General features: G+C 29.6%; 5 protein-coding genes across 9 annotated transcripts; 2 read left to right on the top strand and 3 right to left on the bottom strand.

Moving 5' to 3' along the window:
* Positions 1-440: 440 nt before the first annotated feature.
* Positions 441-11,025, top strand: LOC124499131 (uncharacterized). The gene is made up of 7 exons (XM_075728744.1): positions 441-750; positions 3,694-4,174; positions 5,208-5,321; positions 6,869-6,975; positions 8,005-8,087; positions 8,161-9,032; positions 10,030-11,025. The coding sequence occupies exons 1-7, from the start codon at positions 620-622 to the stop codon at positions 10,732-10,734; spliced, it is 2,493 nt and encodes an 830-aa protein (XP_075584859.1). The 5' UTR covers positions 441-619; the 3' UTR covers positions 10,735-11,025.
* On the bottom strand, positions 9,119-9,965 carry LOC124499133 (uncharacterized). Its single transcript, XM_047063004.2, has one exon. The coding sequence runs from the start codon at positions 9,911-9,913 to the stop codon at positions 9,119-9,121; it is 795 nt and encodes a 264-aa protein (XP_046918960.2). The 5' UTR covers positions 9,914-9,965.
* On the bottom strand, positions 10,877-16,235 carry LOC124499750 (transcriptional regulator ATRX). Of its 2 annotated transcripts, XM_075728742.1 has the most exons (5): positions 12,008-16,235; positions 11,416-11,937; positions 11,271-11,349; positions 11,092-11,211; positions 10,877-11,026 (listed from the first exon to the last, which is right to left on the bottom strand). In XM_075728742.1, the coding sequence occupies exons 1-4, from the start codon at positions 15,950-15,952 to the stop codon at positions 11,129-11,131; spliced, it is 4,629 nt and encodes a 1,542-aa protein (XP_075584857.1). In that variant the 5' UTR covers positions 15,953-16,235; the 3' UTR covers positions 10,877-11,026; positions 11,092-11,128. The 2 variants fall into 2 exon arrangements, with proteins under 2 accessions (XP_075584857.1, XP_046919663.2); XM_047063707.2 differs by having other exon boundaries at positions 10,877-11,211.
* A 29-nt stretch (positions 16,236-16,264) lies between these two features.
* LOC124499752 (tRNA-queuosine alpha-mannosyltransferase) lies at positions 16,265-19,799 on the top strand. 4 transcript variants are annotated; one of them, XM_075728745.1, is made up of 7 exons: positions 16,265-16,596; positions 16,827-17,954; positions 18,013-18,252; positions 18,329-18,441; positions 18,592-18,736; positions 18,935-19,005; positions 19,079-19,799. In XM_075728745.1, exons 2-7 carry the CDS (start codon positions 17,374-17,376, stop codon positions 19,348-19,350), a joined length of 1,422 nt encoding a protein of 473 aa, XP_075584860.1. In that variant the 5' UTR covers positions 16,265-16,596; positions 16,827-17,373; the 3' UTR covers positions 19,351-19,799. The 4 variants fall into 4 exon arrangements, with proteins under 4 accessions (XP_075584860.1, XP_075584863.1, XP_075584861.1 ...); XM_075728748.1 differs by having other exon boundaries at positions 16,280-16,596; positions 16,859-17,954; XM_075728746.1 differs by having other exon boundaries at positions 16,301-16,697.
* A 427-nt stretch (positions 19,800-20,226) lies between these two features.
* On the bottom strand, positions 20,227-24,561 carry LOC124499751 (uncharacterized). The gene is made up of 5 exons (XM_075728743.1): positions 23,855-24,561; positions 23,180-23,726; positions 21,786-23,113; positions 20,855-21,462; positions 20,227-20,723 (listed from the first exon to the last, which is right to left on the bottom strand). The coding sequence occupies exons 2-5, from the start codon at positions 23,580-23,582 to the stop codon at positions 20,381-20,383; spliced, it is 2,682 nt and encodes an 893-aa protein (XP_075584858.1). The 5' UTR covers positions 23,583-23,726; positions 23,855-24,561; the 3' UTR covers positions 20,227-20,380.
* Between the last annotated feature and the right edge of the window lie 805 nt (positions 24,562-25,366).

Below are 25,366 nucleotides of genomic sequence, written 5' to 3'. Positions count from 1 at the left end.
TTGTTTACACTTCCTATTGTAGAAGTTGTTTCAAAAATAAATTGGTGTTTAAAAAGCGAAAAATTTCTATTCTCAATCTAAATTCGTTTTGGTATTAACACAACAGAAGGTAAACTGTTCAATAATTGATTATTTTAATTTGTCTTGTATATTTATTAAGTTTATTTTTTTCCACAAAATAGCAGCTCAACTAGCTCATTTTAGATTGATCGTTTTTTTCCATTCATCGTATGATCACTTAAAAGGATTAACAAGGATCATGAACAATGTTATTATCGATTAATCAAAATGTAGCGGTTTGAAAATCCAGCCACAACATTTCAAACAGTTTTCATTATGATGATGATGATTACTTGATCGCACGCATACTCGAGAATTGAGCTAGAGCGCGCGGAAAATCCTGAGAAATGGACCGATGAAAATGGCAACCACTCATTCATATGAAGTGATGCTTGTATATAAAATGGTTGAAATCATTTTTTTTTGTCTCTCATAAAAGCTCTATCGAATCGTTGAATTATATCCGACACAGTTTTGTTTTTTTGATGATCCATCCAATGTGTCAAAATGAATGATTGTAACAAATGAGTGATATTTATTGTCAATTCATTCATATTGAATGATAAAATTATGTGTTGATCAATTCACAATGTCATCACCATCATCATCATCATCATTTGTTTCCTACTGGTCCTGTCTATTATCGTTGTTCATTATATCATCGATTATTTCAACTATAATTTCACAAAGGTATATGCCGATCCTTATACATAGAAATAGAATTTTTTTTTTTGTTCGAATGAATCGATTAATAGCGGATATTGTTCACTGGGAAATAAATAGACAGCTCGTTTTTTAATCTTTGAATTTTTTTTTTTTTTGAAAACCAAAAAAAAAACAGTCAAAAAAACCTGACGTTTTTTTTTCATTCATTTCGTGTGAAAAAAAATTATTTCAGCCTCTAGACAGGACATAATTTGTTTCTATTTTTTTTGTTTTGTTTTGTTTACATCAAGTTATTAACAGAATAAATGTGTAACACATGTGTATGTTATTATTAGTTCTGTTCTTTTTTTTTAATCTCCAAAAGAAAAAAAAATTTTGTTTTATAGGGCTCAAAAATTTGTAATTTTCTTGAATCTGATGATTATAGAATTTATTGTATACATTTTTACCGACAAAAACACACACACACTGATGCCCCGTCATGTTAAAAGCATGTAAAAACAACACATATACATTATATGTTATATGTGTCATTTTATTTCATCAAAACGAGAATCGGGTCGAGAAATAGAAAAAAAACGAATCAAGCTACCATGTTGTGATTACCGTTTTATGTTTGTTGTTGTTGTTGTTGTATATTTGCTGAACAACAACAAACAAGATGGATTTTTTTTTCGTTTGCCAAAATTTCATTTCCTGAAATTTGAATCTTTGTTTTCATTTTTTTTTTTTTTACTTTAAGTTTGTTACTTGAACTTGTAATAGGCCTCTTTCATACAAACGAAACGGAAAAAAAACAATGATTTTTTTTCCTTTATTTGTGTGGTACCTTATTTAAATCGGAATTTTTTTCTCTTTGAAAAAATCCATCCATCGATGTCAATAATTCATTCATTCATTCATTCATAATTAGCATCGTTTATTGATTGGTTTTCAATAATTTGAGTTCCGCGCCAAAAAAAAAAAACAACAACAACAACATAAGACTAATGAGACTAACATACCATGGTTCGTTGGATAATATAACCATGCCACTATATTAAATAATCAAAATACGATAAATTGATGATCGATGATTTTGATGAAGAACGTTTGGGACAGCCAAAAAAAAAATTGCAATTAATTTTTCATTGCCCCTTTTTCTCATCCCATCATCATCATCATCATGATCAGTAATCAAGTAATAATGATGATATGACACACAATAATGAAAGATTTTTGTTTCCAGCCTGCTTTCGGCATAATTATTTTTTTTTGTCTTTCATTTTTTTTTCTTCTCACTGAAAAAGAAAGATGAAAAATTTGATACAAGAAAAAAATCAATTTTCTTACAATCCTTGTGTGTGTGTGTGTGTGTGTGTGTGTGTATGTGAATGAACTAATAAATTCATTAATATCTATAATAGGGTTATGTGTGATATTGAATTTGAATGGAAAAATTTTTTTTTCAACATCACCATAATGGGTTAAGCAAAGACCACAGAAATGACATGATTGTATGATTGATTTGACTTGTGTTCCATACATTGAGAACCATGTGAACCATTACAATTTTGCTGCCAATAATCAAAAAAAAAAAAATCGATAACGATCTTGCACTGTCGATCGAATTCAATAATAATGATATGTGTGGTGATGATCATGACGACGATAATAATTAAATTTATAATACACTCACATGCATAGAATTTCTTTCTTTCTTTTTTTTTTGTTTGATAAATTTATTTCTATCTAAATCTGAATTTAAATATTTTTTTCTGTTTTGTTTTTAAAGAAAGAATAATTCGTGACTATCGACTATCAAATGTATAACAGCCGTACCGTTCCTCTTCTGGAACGACACCAAAAAAAAAAGAATGATGCAGATGAGTTCATCATCAAGTGAGGCAATTTGCTCATTTTTTTTTTGCCGAAAAAATTAAAATTCTTTTCTCCTCCTAATCACTTGATTCATTTTGGATTTTGTGTTCCGGTTTTTTTGTTGAGATTTTTTAAACAAAACGAAAAAAAATTTTTTTTTCTTTTCTTTCACATCACGAATTGCTTCCACTTGAAAGATTTGACAAAAGAAAAAATTTTTTTTCTCTCTCTCTCTCTCTCTCTCTCTCTCTCTCTCTCTGATCCTAAATGTTTCCATTTATCCACTACATCCATGGACAACAGAAAAAAAAATTCAAACGATTCTGATTTGAGAATGAAAATAAAAAAAATACGATAAATACAAAATCAACATTTGCAAAAAAAAACAGAAAAAAATATTGACCCAATCAGATTTACAAAAGTCACTAAAAAAAAAAAAAATATCCAACTCTTACAAATAGAGACAAATTATCAATCCCTGGTCATATGACCATTTCCGTTGGACAATGATTTGATTTCATCTTATTTTTTTTATACTGATTCCGACATTAGTTTGTTTGCACAAAGAACGAAAAAAAAACAGTCAACCAAATAGAAAAACAAACAAACAATCATCTACGTTTTAACCAACAGCATGTCAGAAAAAGTGTGTATCAATGAGAGAGAGAGAGAAAAAAAAATGAAAAGATGAAAAAAAAACCAATGGCCAGATACAAATATTGAATCTATAAATAAAATATATGATGACATACTCTATGCAATGATGAAAAGAACGAAAAGAATGAAAAAAAATCTTGTCGACGTCGACAGAAAAAAAAAGAAATAAATAAAGAATATTTGTTTGTTTGTTTGTTTGCTCGCTAGAAGCGAATATGAAGCGACAAAGTCTTTTTGAATGATGTGAATTTAATCAACAGAATCGACAACGAATCAAAATAGTAGTATATATGCTATGTTATCATTTACAATAATTATGTTAGATTCAATGTTCATCGATTCATTCATTCTGATCACATAAATTATCTACATTTCTAATGATTGATTATTAATCTCTTTTATTCACATTCATGTTTGTTTGCAATATTTCAATCAACACTAATAATATAGAATCATCTATTCAATAAGTCATTTAGACAATGTTGTTGATGATCAGAATTATAATGTATCATCATCATCATCATCATCATCATCTTGGATAATTAATCAAAACCATTCGATAATTATATCGACAACAACAACAACATTATCACCAATCAACCGATTAGATAATCATAAAATGATGCATGATTCAAAAATTCTACCACGAAGTAAACGTTTTATACAACGTATGCCAAAAACACCTAAACTTCAAACACATCAAACACATCATAGCAAATCATCATCATCATCATCATCATCAATGATGACCACTTCAAATGATGAACAATCCGAATTTGATAATGAAAAATTCGGTAACATTAGTATGGTATTGGCTAAATTGTTAGATCATTATGATCATAATCAACGTCCGGATTATGGTGGTCCACCAGCTGTGATAACAACTAATCTTGAGATACGTAGTATGGGACCAATATCCGAATTAGATATGGTAAGATGTTTGACGAAAAAAAAATGAAAGAAAAAACTTTTTTTTCCTCCCAAATGTATGTGACAAGAATTACTAATGATTAATTTGTTTGGATAAATTTTTTGTTTTTCGACATCAAAATTTAACCTTTGATAACCCATTTTTATGATGATGATGATCATCCTAATGATATGATGTTATGAAACTGAAAAAAAACAGATTTAGATGTAGAAAAACAACAAAAACAACAACAACAACAAAAACAAAGCAAACAAGAATCAAGAATTACGACTACGACAACAAAAAAAAACTAAAAACATTTTGGGACAATCATTCAGTAGTAGTCACTGTGGCTCAAGAATGATTTCTCATTCTTCATTCATTAATAATGATGACACACACACACACACACACAATCTCAGAGACATTGAAGATTGTGATTTCATAAATAAATGAATTATATATTCATATTATTTGTATATGGAGAATTTGTAGAAGAAAGAAAAAAAAACGAGAAATTTCATCCCATAAGTACCATTATGATCATCATCATCATCATTCAAAAGATAGTCAAACAAACATGAACATTTGAAGCCTTTTTTTTAATTAAGCCAACACAATATATTTACTTTAGAGCAGAAATATTACCTTTTTTTCTGCAATATAATATTATTAATGCTTTTTATGATTCTTGAAACAAAAAAAAATGGAAATGGAAATGGAAATATCTAAAAGTATACTCGACTTATGATGATGTTCATATTCATCATCAGTCTATAATGCAATCAATCGATTCTTATTAGAAATTGTTATCGTGTTTTTTTTTCTTGCTTCTTTTTTCTTCGATAAAAAAAGTAATATTACCTTTTTATGATTTTTTTTTCTGCTTGAAGATATCATAATTATTCAGAAATAGAGAGAGAGAACGAGAAATTCTATAGGTAGATATTAATAAATGTTTTTCTTTTATCATTTAAATGTGTATGAATATAGTCACCAATGAATGAATGAATCAATTATTTCATATCTTTCATTTCATTTCATCAATCAATAGGAATATTCTCTTGATTGTTATTTTCGACAAAAATGGCAAGATGAACGATTACGTTTTACTGGTAATGCTGATTTTCTTTCATTGAATATAAAAATGTTGGATAAAATTTGGAAGGTAAGTGTAATTCTGTGTGTAAGTGTGTGTGTGTGTTAGTTTTTTCTTTACTGTTAATCTAATGTGTTGGACAGAGAAAAAAAAATTGTAATGATGATGATTGTCACTCAACCGAATATATATGAAATTCTATAGAATTTTCAAGAATAAATCTCTTATTTAATTAAGAATGAAAATAATTGACATATTCACAACACACGCACACACACACACACACACACACACTGACACAATATACAACAATAAGTTGGATAGAATTTTGTATGCATAATAATTATATCATCACTAGACAACGAAAAAACTTTTTGTTTATGATGATTAGAAAATACAAACAAAACAAAACAAAACAAAATAAACAAAACAAAAAACTGTCAATCATTATGAAATAAAAATGAGAAAATGAAAACAAAAAAAAATTCGATCATAATAGTAACATCTTGAAATGATCTGATGATCATGATCTTCTGGTTTATAGAATTGATTATAATGATGATGATGATGATGGCAATTAGATTGAAGGATAAATTGAAATTAGATTATTGTGTGTGTATGTGCGTGTATCGAAATTTAGTTTTGATTCTTCAATTTATTTGAAAAGCTTTATACAAGTAATGAAATTAGATTCAAATTGAAGATTTCTTTTTCGTTTTTTTTCTGTATTGTTTTTTGTTTTATTCAATCATTTTGATCTCTGTGCTGTGCTGTGAATGTAAAAACAAGTAAACTTGAAAAGAAGAGGCCGATAAAAAAATGGCCAAAAGGCAAATTCATTTGACTAAATTTGTTGAGAAAAGAAATTTTCTGTTTGAAAAATTTATAAGAATTCTAAAAATCAATGCAGCTAATGGAATGGTTTTTTTTTGTTTGAAAAAAAAATCATTCTGTTATCAGTGATTGTTTTCAGCCAATTTATTCATTGAAAGTTGGATTGAATTTCATTCTTTGGTTTTTTTTCCCACTTTCTCATAATCGTGTCATTATATGTGTTTAGAAAATTTTCTTGAAAGAATTCATTTTGGTCATCATCATATCCGAAGAAAAGACTTACTTAATTAGACCATAATCATCATCATCATCATCATCATGTTACATGAATATTTGCATCTATGGTTTTTCTGATTTGCAAAAAAAAAATGATAATTCTTTTCTCCTTCATCATCATCATGATCATTATAATATTGAGTATTAATTAGTTACATTAGAATAATGATGATAACACGGCCATAACGATGATGATGATGATAATTATCTCTACAATCAATGAATAAAATCTATAGTGAGGATGACGAAAAAAAAAACAAAAAGTCATTATTATTAGTCAGAACAAATTATTATTATTAATAATTTATCCATTTTTTAAGGAAACATTATTCCGTGTGTACGATATATTCATAAAGAAATTTTTTTTTGGTGAAAATCGATACCCAAAACCATCATTGATTATCAAAAAAATAAATCTGTTTTAGCCTATATCCTAGCCCCTCGAGATATATTTTCCATATATTTTATCATTTGTTTTTTTTTCTCATCTCTTCTTTTTTTTTTAGCCAGACACATATTTCCATACGGGTAAAGCATCACATCTACACATGATTACAACGCCAAATAAATTCTTACGAATATTCAAAGATGGTCTTGTCCTCTATTCTATGAGGTAAGTATATTCTTATAATTTTTTTTTTATCTTTCAAATAGAAATTTTCAATTCCTTTTTTCATTCATTCATTCATCATTGATTTTGGAAATCAACAAAAAAAAAGTTTGAAAAAAATGATGACAAAGCCACTATTATTATCGACAAATACGATAAATATCTAAATAATATCAAATACCCGAACGGCAAAAAAAAGAGAAAAATTCAAAATTTGCAAAAATCATATTGATGCTTGAATAAATAAGCCAAAAAACGGAAATATCATCAATGATGATGATGATGATTTGTCTGATTTGAATGAATAACGATGAAAATGATCAACAATGACGACAAATTTTCCACTACTATCCAATTATCTATTGCAAGACACTCTCATACAAATGAATGAAATGTTTCCAACTGGAAAAATGTAGTAAAAATCTGGTGAATTTCAAAAAAAAAGAGAAAACAAAATTCAAAAAGAACAGTAAATTATTCCATATTCATGGTGCCGACTGTGAAGATCAAAAAAAAAAAAACGGAAATGATCATGATCATCAAACACATTTAAATTATTCTTTCACTGTTTTTTCTGGTTCATTTGTTCTCATTTTTTCTCATACAATACCAAAAAAAAATCTGCTCATTCTCAGCAATATAATAATGGGGAAAAAAATGGAAATTGAATCCTATTTACTCACTCTAACTATTATGGAAAAAAAACGTTTGCTTTTAAATTATTTGCATAAATAATTTAGATCATCATCATCATCATCATTTTGGAATAACGCCCTCATAAACTATAATTCGATTTATTCTTTACACTTAAAAAAAATAGGCGATTAATTTTTTTTCTCATTTTCTATCTGTCACACAGAAAAATTGTAGTTAGTGGAATCTAACAATTTTTTTTTAAAAGTGATGAACGATATCATTAATTTTTATTCGATTCGATAGCAAAATAATCATGTTTTTAAAAGTTTTGTTTTTTTCCATATTCACATGGGCTAATTATTATCAATTTTTTTCCTCGTTTCTTTTGTTCACAAGATTGACAATTAAATCTCTATGTCCGATGGATTTACACAGTTTTCCTATGGATAAACAAAGCTGTCCATTGATTCTTGGAAGTTGTAAGTGGTTTTTTTTGCTTGTATATGTGGTTGATAATTTCTTTTTTCTTTTTACTTGTTCCAAACACCACAGATGGATTTCCAAGCGATCAACTTGTTTATAGTTGGGATAAAAAACCAGTCACATTCAATCAGAAAGATTTTACATTATCACAATTTGATATTGTTAAAACTATTTATCGTAATGGAACATTTCTATTCAAACGTGGTAATCATTCAATGCTTCAAGTAAATTTCAATCTAAGACGTCATGTTGGCTATTTTCTCATACAAATCTATGTACCATGTTCATTGATTGTCGTATTGTCATGGGTTTCATTCTGGATCAATCGTGAAGCTACATCTGATCGTGTTGGTCTTGGTGTAACGGCCGTTCTTACACTATCTACATTCGGTTTGGATTCACGTAGTGATCTACCACGTGTTAGTTATGCAACAGCATTAGATTGGTATACGGTCATGTGTTTTCTGTTTGTTGTATTTACATTATTAGAATTTGCTGGTGTACATTATTTCACTAAAGTTGGTACAGGTGAAGTACCTGTTATCGAAATCGATGATGATTGGGTAAAAAGTTCAGATGATTCGGATACCAATGATGATGATGATGATGATAATTATGATGTTGATAAAAATGTAGATGAAATCATTAATCATGGATTTAATGAAAAATTTCAACGATCATATCGACAACGGCTTCCACGACGACGACGACAACGACGACGGCTACGACGTAAACCGATAATTACATCTGGACAAAATTATCGATCTCGACGAATGGTTCAACAACGTCAAGATTGGCTTAATAATAATAAACGACATATCGATCATTCATTATCAATGGATGCTAGCCATTTTAAACCTTATGTTCGAATGTCAAAATCCTATCAACTGGATCATCATTATCCCGATATTATTGATCAACAAAATGAATTGAATAATCAGGTAAACAAATTGTTTATTTAACCAATTAGGGAATAGTATATAATTATAAAATTATTTTAACATATTTCTATTAGGTATTTAGATAATCATGTATTGCAATGTTTGATTCGGATAGATTTGAAATTATTACAATCAATGTAATGATGATTAACAATAACATTTTCTTTATCTTTCATTTGTTGTTTGCCAGCTCCGGAAGTTCGTCGTCGAATTGATTTTAGTAAATGTGGACAATCACGTTTAAAATTTACATTCCAAAATTCATGATATTTTTTCATTTGTTCATTTTGAGTACTTTGTTTACTATTTGCATTAACTTTATTGAATCCATAAAGATTCAATTGGCGAACAAATGAAATGATTTTTTTCGTCTTGAAATGATTAGTGTCTAGATAATGTTGTTGAAATTTTTCATAATCAATTAGGATAGCTGTACCATCTGATGACCATTTTATAGCATCGTTCGTACATTCATTAATCAATCGCCATAGAATTCGGGGAAAATATTTGTCATCATTTTTCTTTCTGCTAGGATTGCGACGGTGATCTATTTTCATCGAATATGATTGAATCGGTGATGAATCTTGCTGTATTTTTGGCTGATCATTCACAATGAATATCGATGAAATTTGACCATCGAGATCATCATCAAGAAAAATTATTCTTTTTTCAAGTTCTTCTTTTAGCTTTTCATCAATTGTTTCTTCTACAGAACATTCAATTTTTATCACATCATATGCTTTGGCCAATTCATTTTGAAAACCTTCGGATCGATCTAATTCACTTAAAGTTTGTTTCAAATTTAATGAATCAGGTGTTGAACCACTATTATCAATCATATTGAGCAATAGATTTGTGGCTGTAGCAGTATCAGTTTCCATTGTTGAGTGAAACTCAAAAACAGGAACAAAGAATCGAATAAACAATTTTCCGGAAAATTTCTTCTTATTTCATGTTCCAAGAAAATTTATAATTCTTTTTTTCATTGTTCTGATAGTTTCAAAATTTACCCCATCACTTGGAAAACATTCCTGATCATATTGATAGTATTGGATCGATTGTTCATATGCCACATTGTCCAAGATATCAGCAACAACAAACAAGAACACAAGAAAATATCGATTGGACGTCATATTGTTCGCCTTTATTCAATAATGGTGGTGTTCGTGATCAAAATTCTTTCTCATTAAAACTAAATTCAAGCTGGCCTTCATTAGGTCTGAATAATCAAAATTTACGGCCAAATGAATTATTCGAAAATTATTCCACTGAATTTCTTAATCATCGATATGGAGATAATTTTAGTGAAAAAATGATTGCACTCAACAACAATGGTGATGATGATGATGATGATATTGCTGATAGCCAACACAACGACCATGGCGATGATGGTGGATCTAATATTGATTCCAATAGTATTGAATCTGATTCTTTAAGCTTTTGGCTATGGACACGAATCATTCATCCATTTTCTCAATGTTGTATACAATTCTGGTATTGTTTTACGGCCAATGAACAATTCAAAAAAGAGATGATCAAACGACGTACAAAAGCACAAGAAATGTGTGCAGTAAATAGTGTTTCAATGATCGACAAAGTAAGCCGAATACTATTTCCATTCGTATTTTTCATACTCAACATGGCATATTGGACATTCTACATAAATGAACGAAATTCTGATTTTATCCAATGGGAACAATGATTTATATTTTGGATCAATACAAAATATATGAACATATATACAAGGTTAGATCAATATTTATAAAATAAAAATAATTGTTTGACAACTGACAAAAATATATTTTCGCTTTTCTTTTGAATGAAAAACATGACAGCCATGAAAATGTTCAATTTTATTTAGATTTGATTAATGTTTTATTACAATTTGTTCGTTTGTTTATTGAATGAATGAATAATAATAAAAAAAATTTACAGATGTGTAAATTGTCAAATTTTCTTTAGTTTTATCGAAATACAACAATTTTATAATGTTTCTATAGTAGGATTTGTAAGACAATAACGTTTTTAATTCGAATTATTATTAACATATCATAATTACAATAATACTGTGAAATTCATTCTGTGATGAGCGAATATCAATCGGAATCCAAATGTATACATTCAATATTTTCATTTTGAACTGGTAATTTAATTAATGACTGATGTTGTTGTTGTTGAGCTAGACAAAAAAAAATCATTTAAAATATAAAATTAAAATAACCGATATGATTAACTTACCGCGAAGAGATCGGCCAGTTTTATGTATAATTTCATTTAATCGAAATGCGATTCGTTCCAATTTACAATTTTGGATCACCTTTAATAAAAAAAAATTAAATTAAATTTTTAGAAAGATTGTACATAACGAATAGACATGAATTACCTCATCTTTAATTCGAGCCAGATTATTAATTATTTCATTATTCATGACTTGAGAACGATCAAGTTTACGACGTAGAAAAAGATTGATATAATTTACATACAAATAGAATTTAATAAAATATTCATCTTTCGAGCCGATCAGGTGAATGAATTGTTGATGAAATTCATTTCTAATTGCATCCACTGTTAGATTTCGATAACGTAGATGGTCATTAATAGGATACTGTTGCATCCATTCAGTCATTTGATTAAAATATCTTATCAACATCTGATCATTTATTGGTTTTTGTAACAAGGACATATTGTATGATGATGGAGCAATATATTCTTGTCGTTGTAATTGTGGTTGTGATTGAGCATATTGGCTATTATAATATTGAGCTTCATTTGGCTGAGCATAAAACTCATGTGTCGGTATGATTGTACCAGTTAACATAGATTTATTATATCGTTGCTGCAATAAGGATGTCATCATTGGTATGTTTAATTGTGGAGGGCTATTCACCAATAAATTGGGTGTATTCTACATAATTCATCGTGTGAAATTGGTAAAATGTTAATAAACAAAATTAAACAATGAATATATAACTTACCGTTGGTAAAATATTTGTCGGAACAGGTTCCGATTCACGTTGAAATTCTTCCCAAGCAGCAAGACGTTCCTCTTCGGTTAGATTTTCTTCTGGTCGATTTTCCAATAATGAATCATGTTGATGAAATGATACGATAAGATCTTTGTGTTTTTCATAAATATCACAAATTAAGCGATCATTTTTAGCTTCAACAGGCGGACATTTATATGCCGAAATCGGTGGGTCCGCTATGAACGTATACATTTCGGCTAATTCTGCTTGTTTAAAGTAACGTGTAATTTGATGTTCATCAATTACACGTAATGCCATCGATTGTTTGATAATTTGACGATCATAAATTTTCTGTTCCATGGTACCATATGATATAAAACGATAGATATAAACAGGTTTTTCTTGGCCATAACGAAAAATACGATAGATAGCTTGTATGTCATGGGTAGGATTCCAAGATGCATCAAAAATAATGCATCGATTTGCACCGATTAGATTAATACCAAGACCACCGGCTTTCGTTGATATGAGCATCAATCGTAAACGATGATCATCGTTATCGTTAAAATTTTTAATCATATTCGCACGATTATCACAATTAACTTTTCCATCAATACGAAAATAATCAATATCACGAATCCAACGGTTACTTACACCGTCATTTTTTTGTGCCAATTCATTATAGTCAATATTTTCGCCAAATTTTTCATTTGTTTCGCAATTCTTTTCGGACAGTAATGTTTCTATAAGATCCAGATTATGTAAACTCTGTGAGAATACCAAAATTTTATCACCAACTTTTTCACATTCTTCCAGTATGGAGAATAGTAAGATGAATTTAGAACTTAATTCAATACGATAGATATCATCATCATCATAATCTTTGAGAACATTTTTCCACCAATTTAATTTCTGACCACCATCACCATCATCGATTAATCCATTGAGATTTTCATGATTTTTTGGAATATCGGGCGCTTGTCCTTTACTTCGTAATAAACGGCGTGATTTATGTAATTCTTCTAAATTATCAAACACACATTCGATATCTGATTCATCAGCAGATTTTCCATCATTATTATCTTCGACACCATTCGATTCTGTTTTAATATTCTCGACTATATCGTCATCATAATCGTTGACAATAAAATCTTTTAACGGATCTTCTTCGGCTTTTTCCATTTTTTGTCGACATTGATCGACCAATGTAGCCGGATGATTCCATATGTATCGTAATACAGTAAAATCGTTGAGAAGATTTTTACCATTACTGGCAGAAGTGAAATTATCCAAATAATTCTTATAAAGATCAATCTGGATTTGTGTCAATTTAATTGTTAAAGCGAATTCAAATTTAGGTTTGAGATATGGAACCAAAACATTATAATCATGACGATTAATGACATCCTTAAGTTTTTGATGTAATACATGCACACGACGTTTCATATATCTAACATCGTTATCAGTCGAATCAATATGTTGACCATTGCTGATTGGATTTTCAAAACGATTTTTGAATTCCCGTTTCGTACCAAGAAGATTTGGTTTAACAAAATCTACCATAATAAAATATTCTGATAGATTATTCTGCAAAGGTGTACCAGTGAGGATGACACGTCGTAATGTGCGTATTTGTGAAATTGTACAATTAAATATGGTTTTTTCATTTTTAAGCAAATGTCCTTCATCCACTATGACAATATCAGGACCCGGATCCAATAAACATTTACGAACTACAGGAAAATCTTGAGCTTTTTGTTTTTTGGTAAATTTTTTTCCAGATATCAGCTGAGAGAACAATGTGATTGTTATGATCATAACACCACCGTTTCTTCGCCAATTTTGCAATATTTTGATACGTTCTGAAAGATTTTTAGTCGTTGTTGTCTCATATATTGTTATACTAAAACTATCGAATTCAAGCCATTTAATGAATTCCATCATCCAATTTTTTGCTACATTCAATGGTACAATTATGAGTACATGTTTGATGATATCACGGATATGTAAATTGGTCATGATCGTATGAAGAAAAGCAATCACTTGCAATGTTTTACCCAAGCCCATTGAATGTGCCAGTATACAACCGGATTCATGTGCATGTTCTTTGAGACGTTCTACCGATTCGATAGTCGAATCGAACATAAACTTGATGCCTTCGATTTGATGTGGTTTGAGCATTTGAACGAAATTTTTATCCACTTCGACCAATATTTCTTTGGTTTTTTTATCAATGTCCAATATTAAACGTTTACATTCTTCATTTTCTTTTCCAATTGGATCAATGATCTCTTCGCTAATTGAATTGTAAAGTTTTTGTTTCTCTTCAATACGTTTACGGCGTTCACGTTCAGCTTTTTCGGCATTTTTCGTTTCATCACGAAGATTTTTACCTTTGAGCATTTTTCGAATCTTTTTTCGTGTTGAATCTTTATCCGGACATTCATCATCATCATCACCATCATCGCTGTTATCATCACTATGTGAACTATCATCATCTATTACTATTCTTTTTCGTCGTTTACGGCGTTTTTTCTTCATTTCGGTTGAATTTAGTAGTTGAGAATCATTTTTCGATGTTGACGTTTTTTTATCTGTATCATTCAGCATAGGTTCTACTGATTGTTGATTTTCATCCGAATTGTCTACCGTTGATATATCCTCTTCTTCATCTTCAGAGGAAATTAATTTTCTTTTTTTCCTCTTAATTGTTATCATTTCTTCATCATTATCATCGAATGGCGGAGGGGGGAATTCTTCATCGGTCATTATATCATTATTTGATTGATCATCATCATCAACATAGCTTCTTAAAGATTTCGGATTATTTATACGTTTCTTGGTAAGATTATTTGATGGTGATCCATCATTATCATCATCAGTGCCGCTTGAATCGATTGAATTGAATTTTTTCAATAGAGTATCAATTTTGGCAAATTCCGATGATTTTTTATTTGTATTGTCGTCTTTTACAAAATCATTATCATCATTTTCATTGTCCTCTACAGAAAGATAAATTGTCTTATCCGATTTCACTTTTTGTATCGATCGTTCATCATCTTCGTTGTCGTATTCATGGTGATCATTATTAAATAGTTCCTCAACATTTTCGATTACTGTTGTCAAATTTTGAGGTATTAGGCCTTCATCATCATAAATAGAAGAAATTTCACGGATATTGAGATCATCATTGTGATCAAGTTCATCGATATCATCATCTGCTTCATCGAAAATTTTGGTAGACTGAATAATTTTCAATTTTGGTTGTTCAACATCATTGTCACTCGATTGATTCATGTCATCATCATTTTGGATGGTTTTATTTTTATCAAGTAATTTGTCTAGATTTGGAATGACTAAGGGAGGAGAATCTGTTGATCTTTCATGAGCCAATTTGTTCGATACTTTTTTAAATTCTGGTCCAGAATCCGCATCGTGATCAGAATCATTTTCGGTTAAGAATCCATTTTCAATCTCGTCTGAAAAATGCGTCTTAAGAACTCCATCAACATCTAATGTAAATATATTGCCACTAGAATTTTGTACATTAGGGTTCGGTTCTTCGATTGAACGTGAACAACATGGCTCACCAGGATCCCATGGTTTCTTTTGTTTATTCTTGAAAGAATTATTATCTTTTGAAACCGTGGCAGCAATAGATGATGGCTTGGCAGTGTCAATATCGTTGTTTGATATAACTAAATTCAATGAATTCATAGAAATTCGAGATATGAGCGGTATTTTGAGAAAACTCAATAATTCTTCAACTTCTATGCCAGTGTATTTTTGATTATGATTAAGACAACCCAATCGTTTCAGATCTTCAATAGATTCATCAAAAATTCTTTCAAAAAGATTTATATCAATTTGAGTGATTGATTGTTGGCTATTTTCGTTTTTCGGATGCTGATTACCATCGAAATCAACCAAATCTTCATCACTATTGTTTCTCATATTTTAATTGGCAAATAATTAATAAATTAATTTCATATACAAACATGTATCGTAATCGTAATCCAGTAGGATGAAACAATGGTAAACACATAAATTATTGTGATGAATTTATTTTATAAATAAAATGGATATATATAAAAGTCGGACAAAATATTTAATCATATATAAATGTAGATGACAACAATTGCTCTATCAAAAAGAAAATAATTTTATCATTATGCATTGTATGCATCCAGATTCAACAAAAAGTATAAAGCCCACTATTTCCATATCATACGGTCATAAACTGGTCCAAATAGCCGATTCGCGAATATACAAACACAAGTCAATCAATTCAGTCCAATCATCAGAGAATATATATATGACCGTTTAAACTTGGAAAAAAATTTTGGAACAAGAACAAAAAAAAAACAAATATTTTTAACAGAACTAAAAAAAAATGAATAAATTTCAATTTAACACATTCCATAATCTATTTAATTGATAAGTTAAAATAATCATTAAACAAATATAAAAATCAAATGTCTTTGTTTGTTTGTTTGTTTGTGTGTGTGTGTATCTGAATCGAAAATTTCCAGAATAAAAAAAACGAAATTTGCCTCATATTTTTTACCAACACAATCACGGCCTTCAATTAAATGAATGTATGTAAATTTTAATGTATTGAAATTCTTAATCAACTGCAGTTGTTTTCTAAATTTCTAAATATAACCGTTGTTAAAAATCGTTTATGTTCAAATTCATGGTATGTAGCCATTAAACTTTGGCATCGAATCGATGCTTTTGTCTTTGATATGAGTGTGTGTGTGTGGCTTTGTTATTTTATTTTTTCTCTTCATAATTATCATTCTGTTCCTTATCCGTTATTCTATAGATTCGATTCTTCTTTGATTCTTTTCTTTGGAGTATTCAACCAGAAGAAAAAAAAATAATCCGCCAACAAAAACAAAGATGATACGTTAAGATTTATTATCGTTATTTTTTTTTAACATGGTGTGAGGTTTTTTTTTCTTCTGTTCAATTACTGAACAAGAAAAATTATTTTAATATCATCATCATCATCATCAAACAGTGGTTTTGATCTGGCTTACAAATAACAAACAACAACTTGAAGATTGAATGTCACAATTTTGAAAAAAAAACGACAATGATGATATGAAGAAGAAAAAGATAATGATAATAGTGAATAAGCAAAAGCAGATTTTCTTTGTCATCATCTCATCAAATATGTTTATTGAATTATAATAGTATATCAAGTTCAAGTACGAATTTTTTGTTTGGCTTTTTTCTTTTGTTTTACCATCAAATCGTATACGACGCCACTGTGTGTGATTGACAGTCAAACTAACCCGGATGTTTCAAATATTTTAATCATTGAAAATCAGATTTAATTGTTTTTTATATTTATTTTGCGAAAAAAAATGACCAATAAAAAACAACAGCCATCACCGATGAATGAAAGACGAATTCTTATAATTGAACCATTCTATGGTGGATCACATAAACGATTCATTGAAACATTGCTTCCATTATCAGTGGATTATGATTCAGTGTTGGCTCATACATTGCCTCGTTCGAATCATAATAATGAAATTAATAATGATAAAAATCAACAACAATTGAATCATCATTCATCAAAAATATCGGCAAATTTTTCGTCAAATAAACCATCAAAACTTCCATTAGGTTCAAAATCATCATCGTCATCAAAATGGCCACGTTTCAAATTTACATTAGTCGAAATGTCGGCTAAAAAATGGCATTGGCGATCAAGAACTAGTGCACTGTATTTATCTCGTGTAATCATCGATAATGCTGATCAACATTTTGATGTTTTATTTACATCATCAATTTTAAATCTTGCCGAATTGATTGCCTTACGGCCGGACATTGCTCGTATTGCATGGAAAATTATTTATTTTCATGAGAATCAATTAGCATATCCAATACAACATCATAAGGAACGAGATTTTCAATATGGTTATAATCAGATCCTTTCAAGGTATAAAATCATTTTGGCTCACGTAATAAAATAATTGATATAATTCATTCATTATTAGTTTGGTTGCCGATAAGATCGTGTTCAATTCAAAATATAATCGTACATCATTCATTGGCAATATAAGAACATTTTTAAAAATGATGCCTGATTATCGTCCACCGGATATTGATCAAATGATTGCCAGTATTGAACAAAAATCACGTATACTTTATTATCCAATTCGTTTCAATAACATACCATTGATGCATGCACAGCGTCGTGAGAAAAAAATTTTGCATATCATTTGGCCACATCGATGGTAGTATTTAAAGAAAAATTTTTCATTTTTTTTCCCACAAAATAATCCAAATTTTCTTTATAATTATGATGATAAGGGAGCATGATAAAAATCCGGAAGCATTTTTCAACATTCTTTATCGATTGAAAGAAGAACGGCAAATACCATTTAAATTATCAGTTCTTGGTGAAAACTATTCCGAAGTACCAAGTTAGTATAAATTTATTATTATCCATCCATCAATTTTTCCAATCGAATTTCTATCGAAATTGATAAAAAAAATTCGTGAGAAATTTCGTATTGATTGATTCTATTCACTGATATCGATTTTATATTAATCTTGGCATTCAATTTAAACAGAAATATTTGTTGAAGCTAAAACACGTTTAGCCGAACAGATTGTTCATTGGGGTTATGTTGAATCCAAACAAGATTATTACGAAGTATTGGCCAGTGGTAATTGTTGCATATCGACAGCATTGCATGAATTTTTCGGCATTTCCATGTTAGTATTTATTTTCTATCAAAAAAAAAAAAAAAAAAAAAATTGACCGTCGTTCAATCACGAATGTCGGTCAATGTCCATTTGGTAGTCATTTAAATTTTGATTGATCTAATTTGACCAAAATATCGATGTTCTGGTAGTAACTGGAGTTTTATCAAATGATTGTCTGGTTTTATTTTTGTTTCATTTTATTATTAGGCTTGAAGCTGCCTACTGTGGTTGTTATCCATTATGTCCATCACGTCTAGTCTATCCAGAGATATTTCCAGGTAAAAAAAAACATACACACAAAGACACGAAGATTTTCATTGTTTAATTAAATATTTCTATTTCGAATAATAGCACAATATATCTATGAATCGGATGAAGAACTTTTATTGAGATTAGTAGAATTCGGCAAACAACCGGATAAGATTCCATTACCATTAGACATTGCCTATGATGTATTCGATTGGATCTATTGCCAGGATGAATATCGTTCATTGTTTACTAAATTTAATCATTTAGGTGATGGTGGCAGTGATCGTTCAACACCACAACATTCACCAACACAACCGGCATTGATATCAACATTAACATCAAAATTGAAATCATCGGTTATGAATCATAAATGAATTGATGATTCAACTGCCTAAAAAAAATCTATTAACATTATGATAATGAAGCACCTCATATAAAATCTCATGAAACATCATCACATGAATAAGCACCAATTTACATTCGGATTGTTTTACACTATATATACTATATATTTATCAATGTTTGTTTGTTTTTTTTTCTATCCCCATATATATTTTATCCCTTCCTTACTGTGTGCAAATTCATATTGTGTTCACACTAATTCTTCCCCCCTACCCACACACACACATTTATACAATTATCCAATGTTTGCAAACCTTTGACTTTGATGTTTAATCAGATGAACAACAAACTATATTTAATGTTACACTCCATTTTTTTTCCTTTTCACCTACCTATACAGAAAATATATTTATTTTGCAATAATTATATATCATTGTTATATTGTTGTGATTTGATTAAAACGATAAAACCTTTTTCTCAATATACTATCATCATCATCATCATCATTGATTATTGAACAAAGCCATTGAAAAAAGAAATCAGGATTAAACCACCAATTTCAACGATGATGATTACAAGAGCTGACTGACTGAATGACTGACTTACTAACTTGATGATGATGGCGCCCAAATGGCTAAAACATTTTTGTCCATTGATAATTAGATTATATCGGCCATCATTATTATGGTTCATCATCATCACGATCATTAAACGTAGAAAGAGAGAGAGAAGGGGAGAATGAGATGTTTTTTTAGGTCAATTTTGATCATCATCATTATGTTTGTAATGATGATTCAACAAATTAAAAGAAAAAAATTTATAATTAGAAAAAATAAAAATATTGCTATTCATTTCAATTGATGAATCATCATCATTCTTTGAAATATTAGGATGATAATAAAACAATTATTACAATATCAGTATTTATTAGTTAAATAATAGTAGACATTCAGATGTTTAGTAGACATTTTATAAATTCGAACATCAATCACATCACCAATTGCATTTGTTTTTTTTTGTTGCTTTAAATTTAGAAAGACTAGAATGATTATTGATTTTTTTTCAATAACAATCATCTTGCCATGAATTATCTTCGTAGCCGTCACAACTATTAATCTTGAAACCTCTCGATGGTTGATGATGTGCAGTGGCGGTGATTATTGTACGATTCAATTGTTTTTGTTGTTGTTGATGTTGTTGCTGTTGTTGTTGCTGCTGCTGTCGACATAGATTTGTTGATTTATCTATGTTCACCACTGGCATTACCATAACGTGTGGCGCCGATTCCATGCAATTGTTGAGCATTCGGCTGTCTTTTATTTGATTTGGCATTTGTTCGTAATTGTTGATTAAATTTGGCCGTTGTAATTGTCCCTTGTTGTTTCCATAAACTGGGATGCTTAATCTATTGTTGATAAAAATATAAAACAAGAATTTTCATTAGATTTCATCGTTCATTTATATATCATAATAGATACATGTGATTGTAGTGAAAAAAGTAAAAGATTAAAAGAGGAAAATAATTAAGCGCATCACCTATTGTTCATTAATCCAGGTATACGAGATGATAAAACGATGCTTTTAGCTGCTGCATTGCTGATATTATTGTTGTTAGTATGATCAGAACAAATAGAAGTAATATTATCATCGTTATGGTTAGAACATTCATTAGGCATCAATGAGCGATAAGCAATAGCAGATTTAGTGGCCACAATCGATGATTGTTTAGAATGTGGTAATTTCTTATTTCGAGACAATGATGATGGTGATGACGATCGATGATTATTATTATTATTTGACGATAAGTAAGGCATACTTTGAAATGCAATTACATCATCTACCTCCTGTTGCTTTCGACTACCATTTGATGTATCCAAAAAATGATGATTTCCATTCCAATTTGAAATATAAAAATGATCATTTGTTTGTTGATTATTCATAACTGGTTTTTGATTCAGATATTGTTGTCCATCAAGCATTGTTGTCATGGCCATCAATGTCGATGATGATGATGGCGATGACGATGTCCGATTAGTTACACGAAATGTAGATTTTCGATCCAATCCCATTCCGAATCGTTGTTGTTGAACATTGTTACCATTAAAATCTTGTTGTTGACCATCATCATCATTGTTCATTTCAATCTTTTCAATATATTAATTTGTGCGCCATAGATTTATATATGTAGATTTTTATTTTAATGAAGAATGGGAAAACAATGTGGATAAAAGGAATAGGAAACAGACAAACAAACACACAAACAAGATACAACAACAGGAAGCAAGATTATTGAGAGAAAATTTTCAATTAGTGCTTTATTCGAGAATAGAAATAAGAAAAACAGAGGAAAAAACGTATAGACTCATTCATGCTATATATATATTGTAAAGGAAAGTATCATGCATCCCGTGCAAACATTATAGATCAATAAAAGCATATAATTAGTTTTCCATCAAGTTGAACATACCTGGCTAACAGCTCGTGGCATTTGAAATTGATTTGATTGTTGTTGAGATGGATGATTCTGACGAAGTTGTTGATCACGTATTGAACCCATACTACCAAAGCTATTGGTAGATCTTATGGATGTAGTTTTATTTCCAGGAATGCCACTGCTACGAATGTTTACCAATGATGGTTGTGATGAAACACCATTTATCGATGGTAGTGCAATTCGTGATATTCGATTACCATTAGTAGCAGGTACCGCTATACCAGTCGGACCCATTAGGCGGCTTTGAAATTTCGGTGCTTGGATCACTTGTATCTGTGATAGTCGAGGTTTTGGCTGTTGTTGTTGATTTTTATTATGGATCGATAATTGAGCCGAGCCATTTGTTGTACGTTTTTGTGCATCCAATAAATTCGGTTCACTACGACCACCAGACATTGTTGATGATCTTAAGGATAATGTTGAACAGTCGGAACTAAGAAGATCGTCATTAGATGATACCAGATATACTTGTTTCATTGGTTGTGGTGTTCTGCTTATAGTTCGGTTATTTATATTATTAATTCTATTGTTATTAATCTGTCCTTGACTTGCTTCACGTCGTAAAAACAAAGTACCAGAAGTATTTCGAGAAATTGTTGGATAATTTCGATCAGATGCATCCAATGTTTGGCTATAATTATTGACAATTTGGCTATCATCATCATCATCATTGTTTCTGTCAAAAGTACGATTTAATGATGGTCGTTTTAGATCATTATTGTCTGTAAGGCCACTGTCTGATGAAAGGCCAAATTCTTCGACTACATCGTCCGATGTTGTCATTAGATTATTGGCCTGATTTGAATCACTACCGTGATCCGTTTCGGATGTTGATAAATTGCTAAGATCACATTCTAGACGTTGTTGCATATTTGAATGGTTACGTCCAACAACATCCAAAGAAACATTTAATACGCGACGATTTGTTCTTGTTATCGTATTCGTATTTATTGGGTTATGATTATTGCTAGGAGTATTAATATTCAATGTACTTATTTGTTCATTATCATCCGAACTTGATATTGTGGGTGATTCATTGAATTCAACTTTTGATTCGAATTTATCAAACGTTCGATTTATTTCTCGAGTATGATTATTATTAGTCAAAAATGGACGTGCTATCATTCCTTTTGTTATAGTACCATAACGTACCGTAGTATTCATCGACGAAGAATCGGTAGGAGTATTTAATTGATTATCATTATTATTATTGATATTTTCAATTTTTCTTTTCGTTATGGTTGCTGTACGTGATATAGCCGAAGATTTTGTAAGATAATCGAAACGATTATAGCCATTTACTAGATATCGAAAAAAAGAAAAATTCTCTGATTAAACAATATAAATTATTAAAATGTAAAACATACTTGGCGTCAAATGGTTTCTATGAGAATTATGTCCATTTATTGATAAATTATGTTGAAAACGATGATGATTATTATCATTATTGGTAACATGAAAAAATTTCTTATAATCTTCATCAGATTTCATTGGTGTATAACCATCAATCCATTCGAGTACAATATCATAGGAAAAATTTGTTTCAGGATTATATTCATCATCATTTAATAGCCAATATTCTTGGCGACAAATATAATTAAATTCCCGTGCATTTAAATCAAGTATGCCTAAATCTTCTTCAATATCGCTTGATAATAATGAAAGACAACCTGATGGTGATGTTTTCGTAATGGTTCCACTATGGTTCGTAATCATCGATGTTGATGATGAAGATGGTACCGTTTTGATAAACGGTGATAAAGTAGCCATTTTATATTCGGTGGCTATTGTTAATTTAAATTAAATTTTGAAAAAAAACCTATCTCTATAATGGCAGCTTTGTAATGAAGAAGCAACAAAATGATTTGTTTGGGCAGCAGAGATTTATGGACACAAACCACACACACAAACACACTGATATAAAAAAACACTTGTTAATAAATTAAAAAAACAAAATTTAAAAATTGTTGCACTCCACTACAACAAAATTCAATAGAGCAAACTATTTTTTGTTGTTGGGTGTGACGATGAATATTGTTTACCTTTTCGAATGTTTACGGAGAAATTTCAAACATTTTTTTTTCCAGGATCAATCTGAAAAAAATGTCCCACAACTATTCACATGTCAATGTATTGAAGCCAAATTTGGTAACATACATATGTCGCGTAGGTTTTGAATAAATGAATTTCTGTTTTTCGTCAAGAAATTTTCTGTCTTTTTGATATTTAAAAATTTTTTTTTATTTGTGTGTGACAATGAATAATAATAGAAGAAAAAACCGTAGACATTACTTGTGTTAAAATCAAATAAAAGGCACAAGGACGACAATGATGAAGCTCATAATGTTCTAACCTAGAATTAATAAATAAATAAAAAGAATGCTTGGAGACAACGATGTATATGAAGATGAATTTCGGATTCAAATTCAATTCTTTGATGATGACAAACACCACCTGATGATATAGTGATACACACGATTGATATGAAGAAACTTTTTTAATAAAATTCTTGTTTATTGCCACAATATACACTAGATTTATGACACACAGCTGTCAGGTAATATATTGATAAGATGATTTCATAATATTAATCAATCAATTGTTTGGTGATGATTGATGGATGTTTAAGAAGTTGTTTGCTTATATCACCATCATTATCAACAATATTCAATTCTGTGTGTACATCACTTTTCAACTTCGTAATCGTTGTCGTTGTCGTCGTCGTCGTCGTCGTCAAACACAACTACGCAACCACATATAGCGATGGGAGAAAACAAATGAAATAGCCACCACCTTTTTTTTTATATTTTACAAACTATCATCATCACAATTGTTGTGTGGGTCTTTTGATATAAATCTATAAATCTTCATGCTACTACTACGTCTCTTCCATTCTATATTTACCGTTTTTTCACAGGTTTATATATGTTTACTATAATTCAACATATAAATAAAATAAAAGACAGTATAATACGCTTATTATTTTCATTTTTCAATACAAGTGCAATAAAATCTCAAGGATATGAACATGAAAATATGGTAGTACTATGAACCTTGCCCAAATAACATGCACACATGCATGTAATAACATCTTTCACACAGATTCACTTGTTTGAATCCGGCTATCTTGTCTGTTTTGTGTATGATGATATTTTTTGCAATTTAAGGCGTATATGCCAAAAATATATAGCCATTCGAAATTCATAACAACAATCTCCCAATGTGTGGTATATAATTTGTTGAATGTAGATCAAAAAAAAAAAAAAAAAAAAGAAATGAAAAAACTTTATTGCAAAAAAAAAAAAAATAAAAAATAAACTTTCAACAAAATCATCATCAAAGAATTTATTTATTCATTCGAATAACAAAACAGCAAAAAAAAAACTTTATAAAATTCAATGAAGCATATCTATTGTTTGTATTTTTTTTTTTGCTCTTGACATTGAACAACCACAACAACAACAAGACATTAACAAGAAATGTGTCTGATCAAATGATTAAAATTCCATAAATAAAAAAATTATCGAAAATTTACTAGAATCTGGTAAAAAAAA

This window comes from Dermatophagoides farinae, chromosome 2 (assembly GCF_024713945.1).
Source record: "Dermatophagoides farinae isolate YC_2012a chromosome 2, ASM2471394v1, whole genome shotgun sequence".
Taxonomy (NCBI): Eukaryota; Metazoa; Arthropoda; class Arachnida; order Sarcoptiformes; family Pyroglyphidae; genus Dermatophagoides; species Dermatophagoides farinae.
Note: the sequence above shows the minus strand (reverse complement) of the source record. Positions and strands in the feature narration are given on the sequence as shown.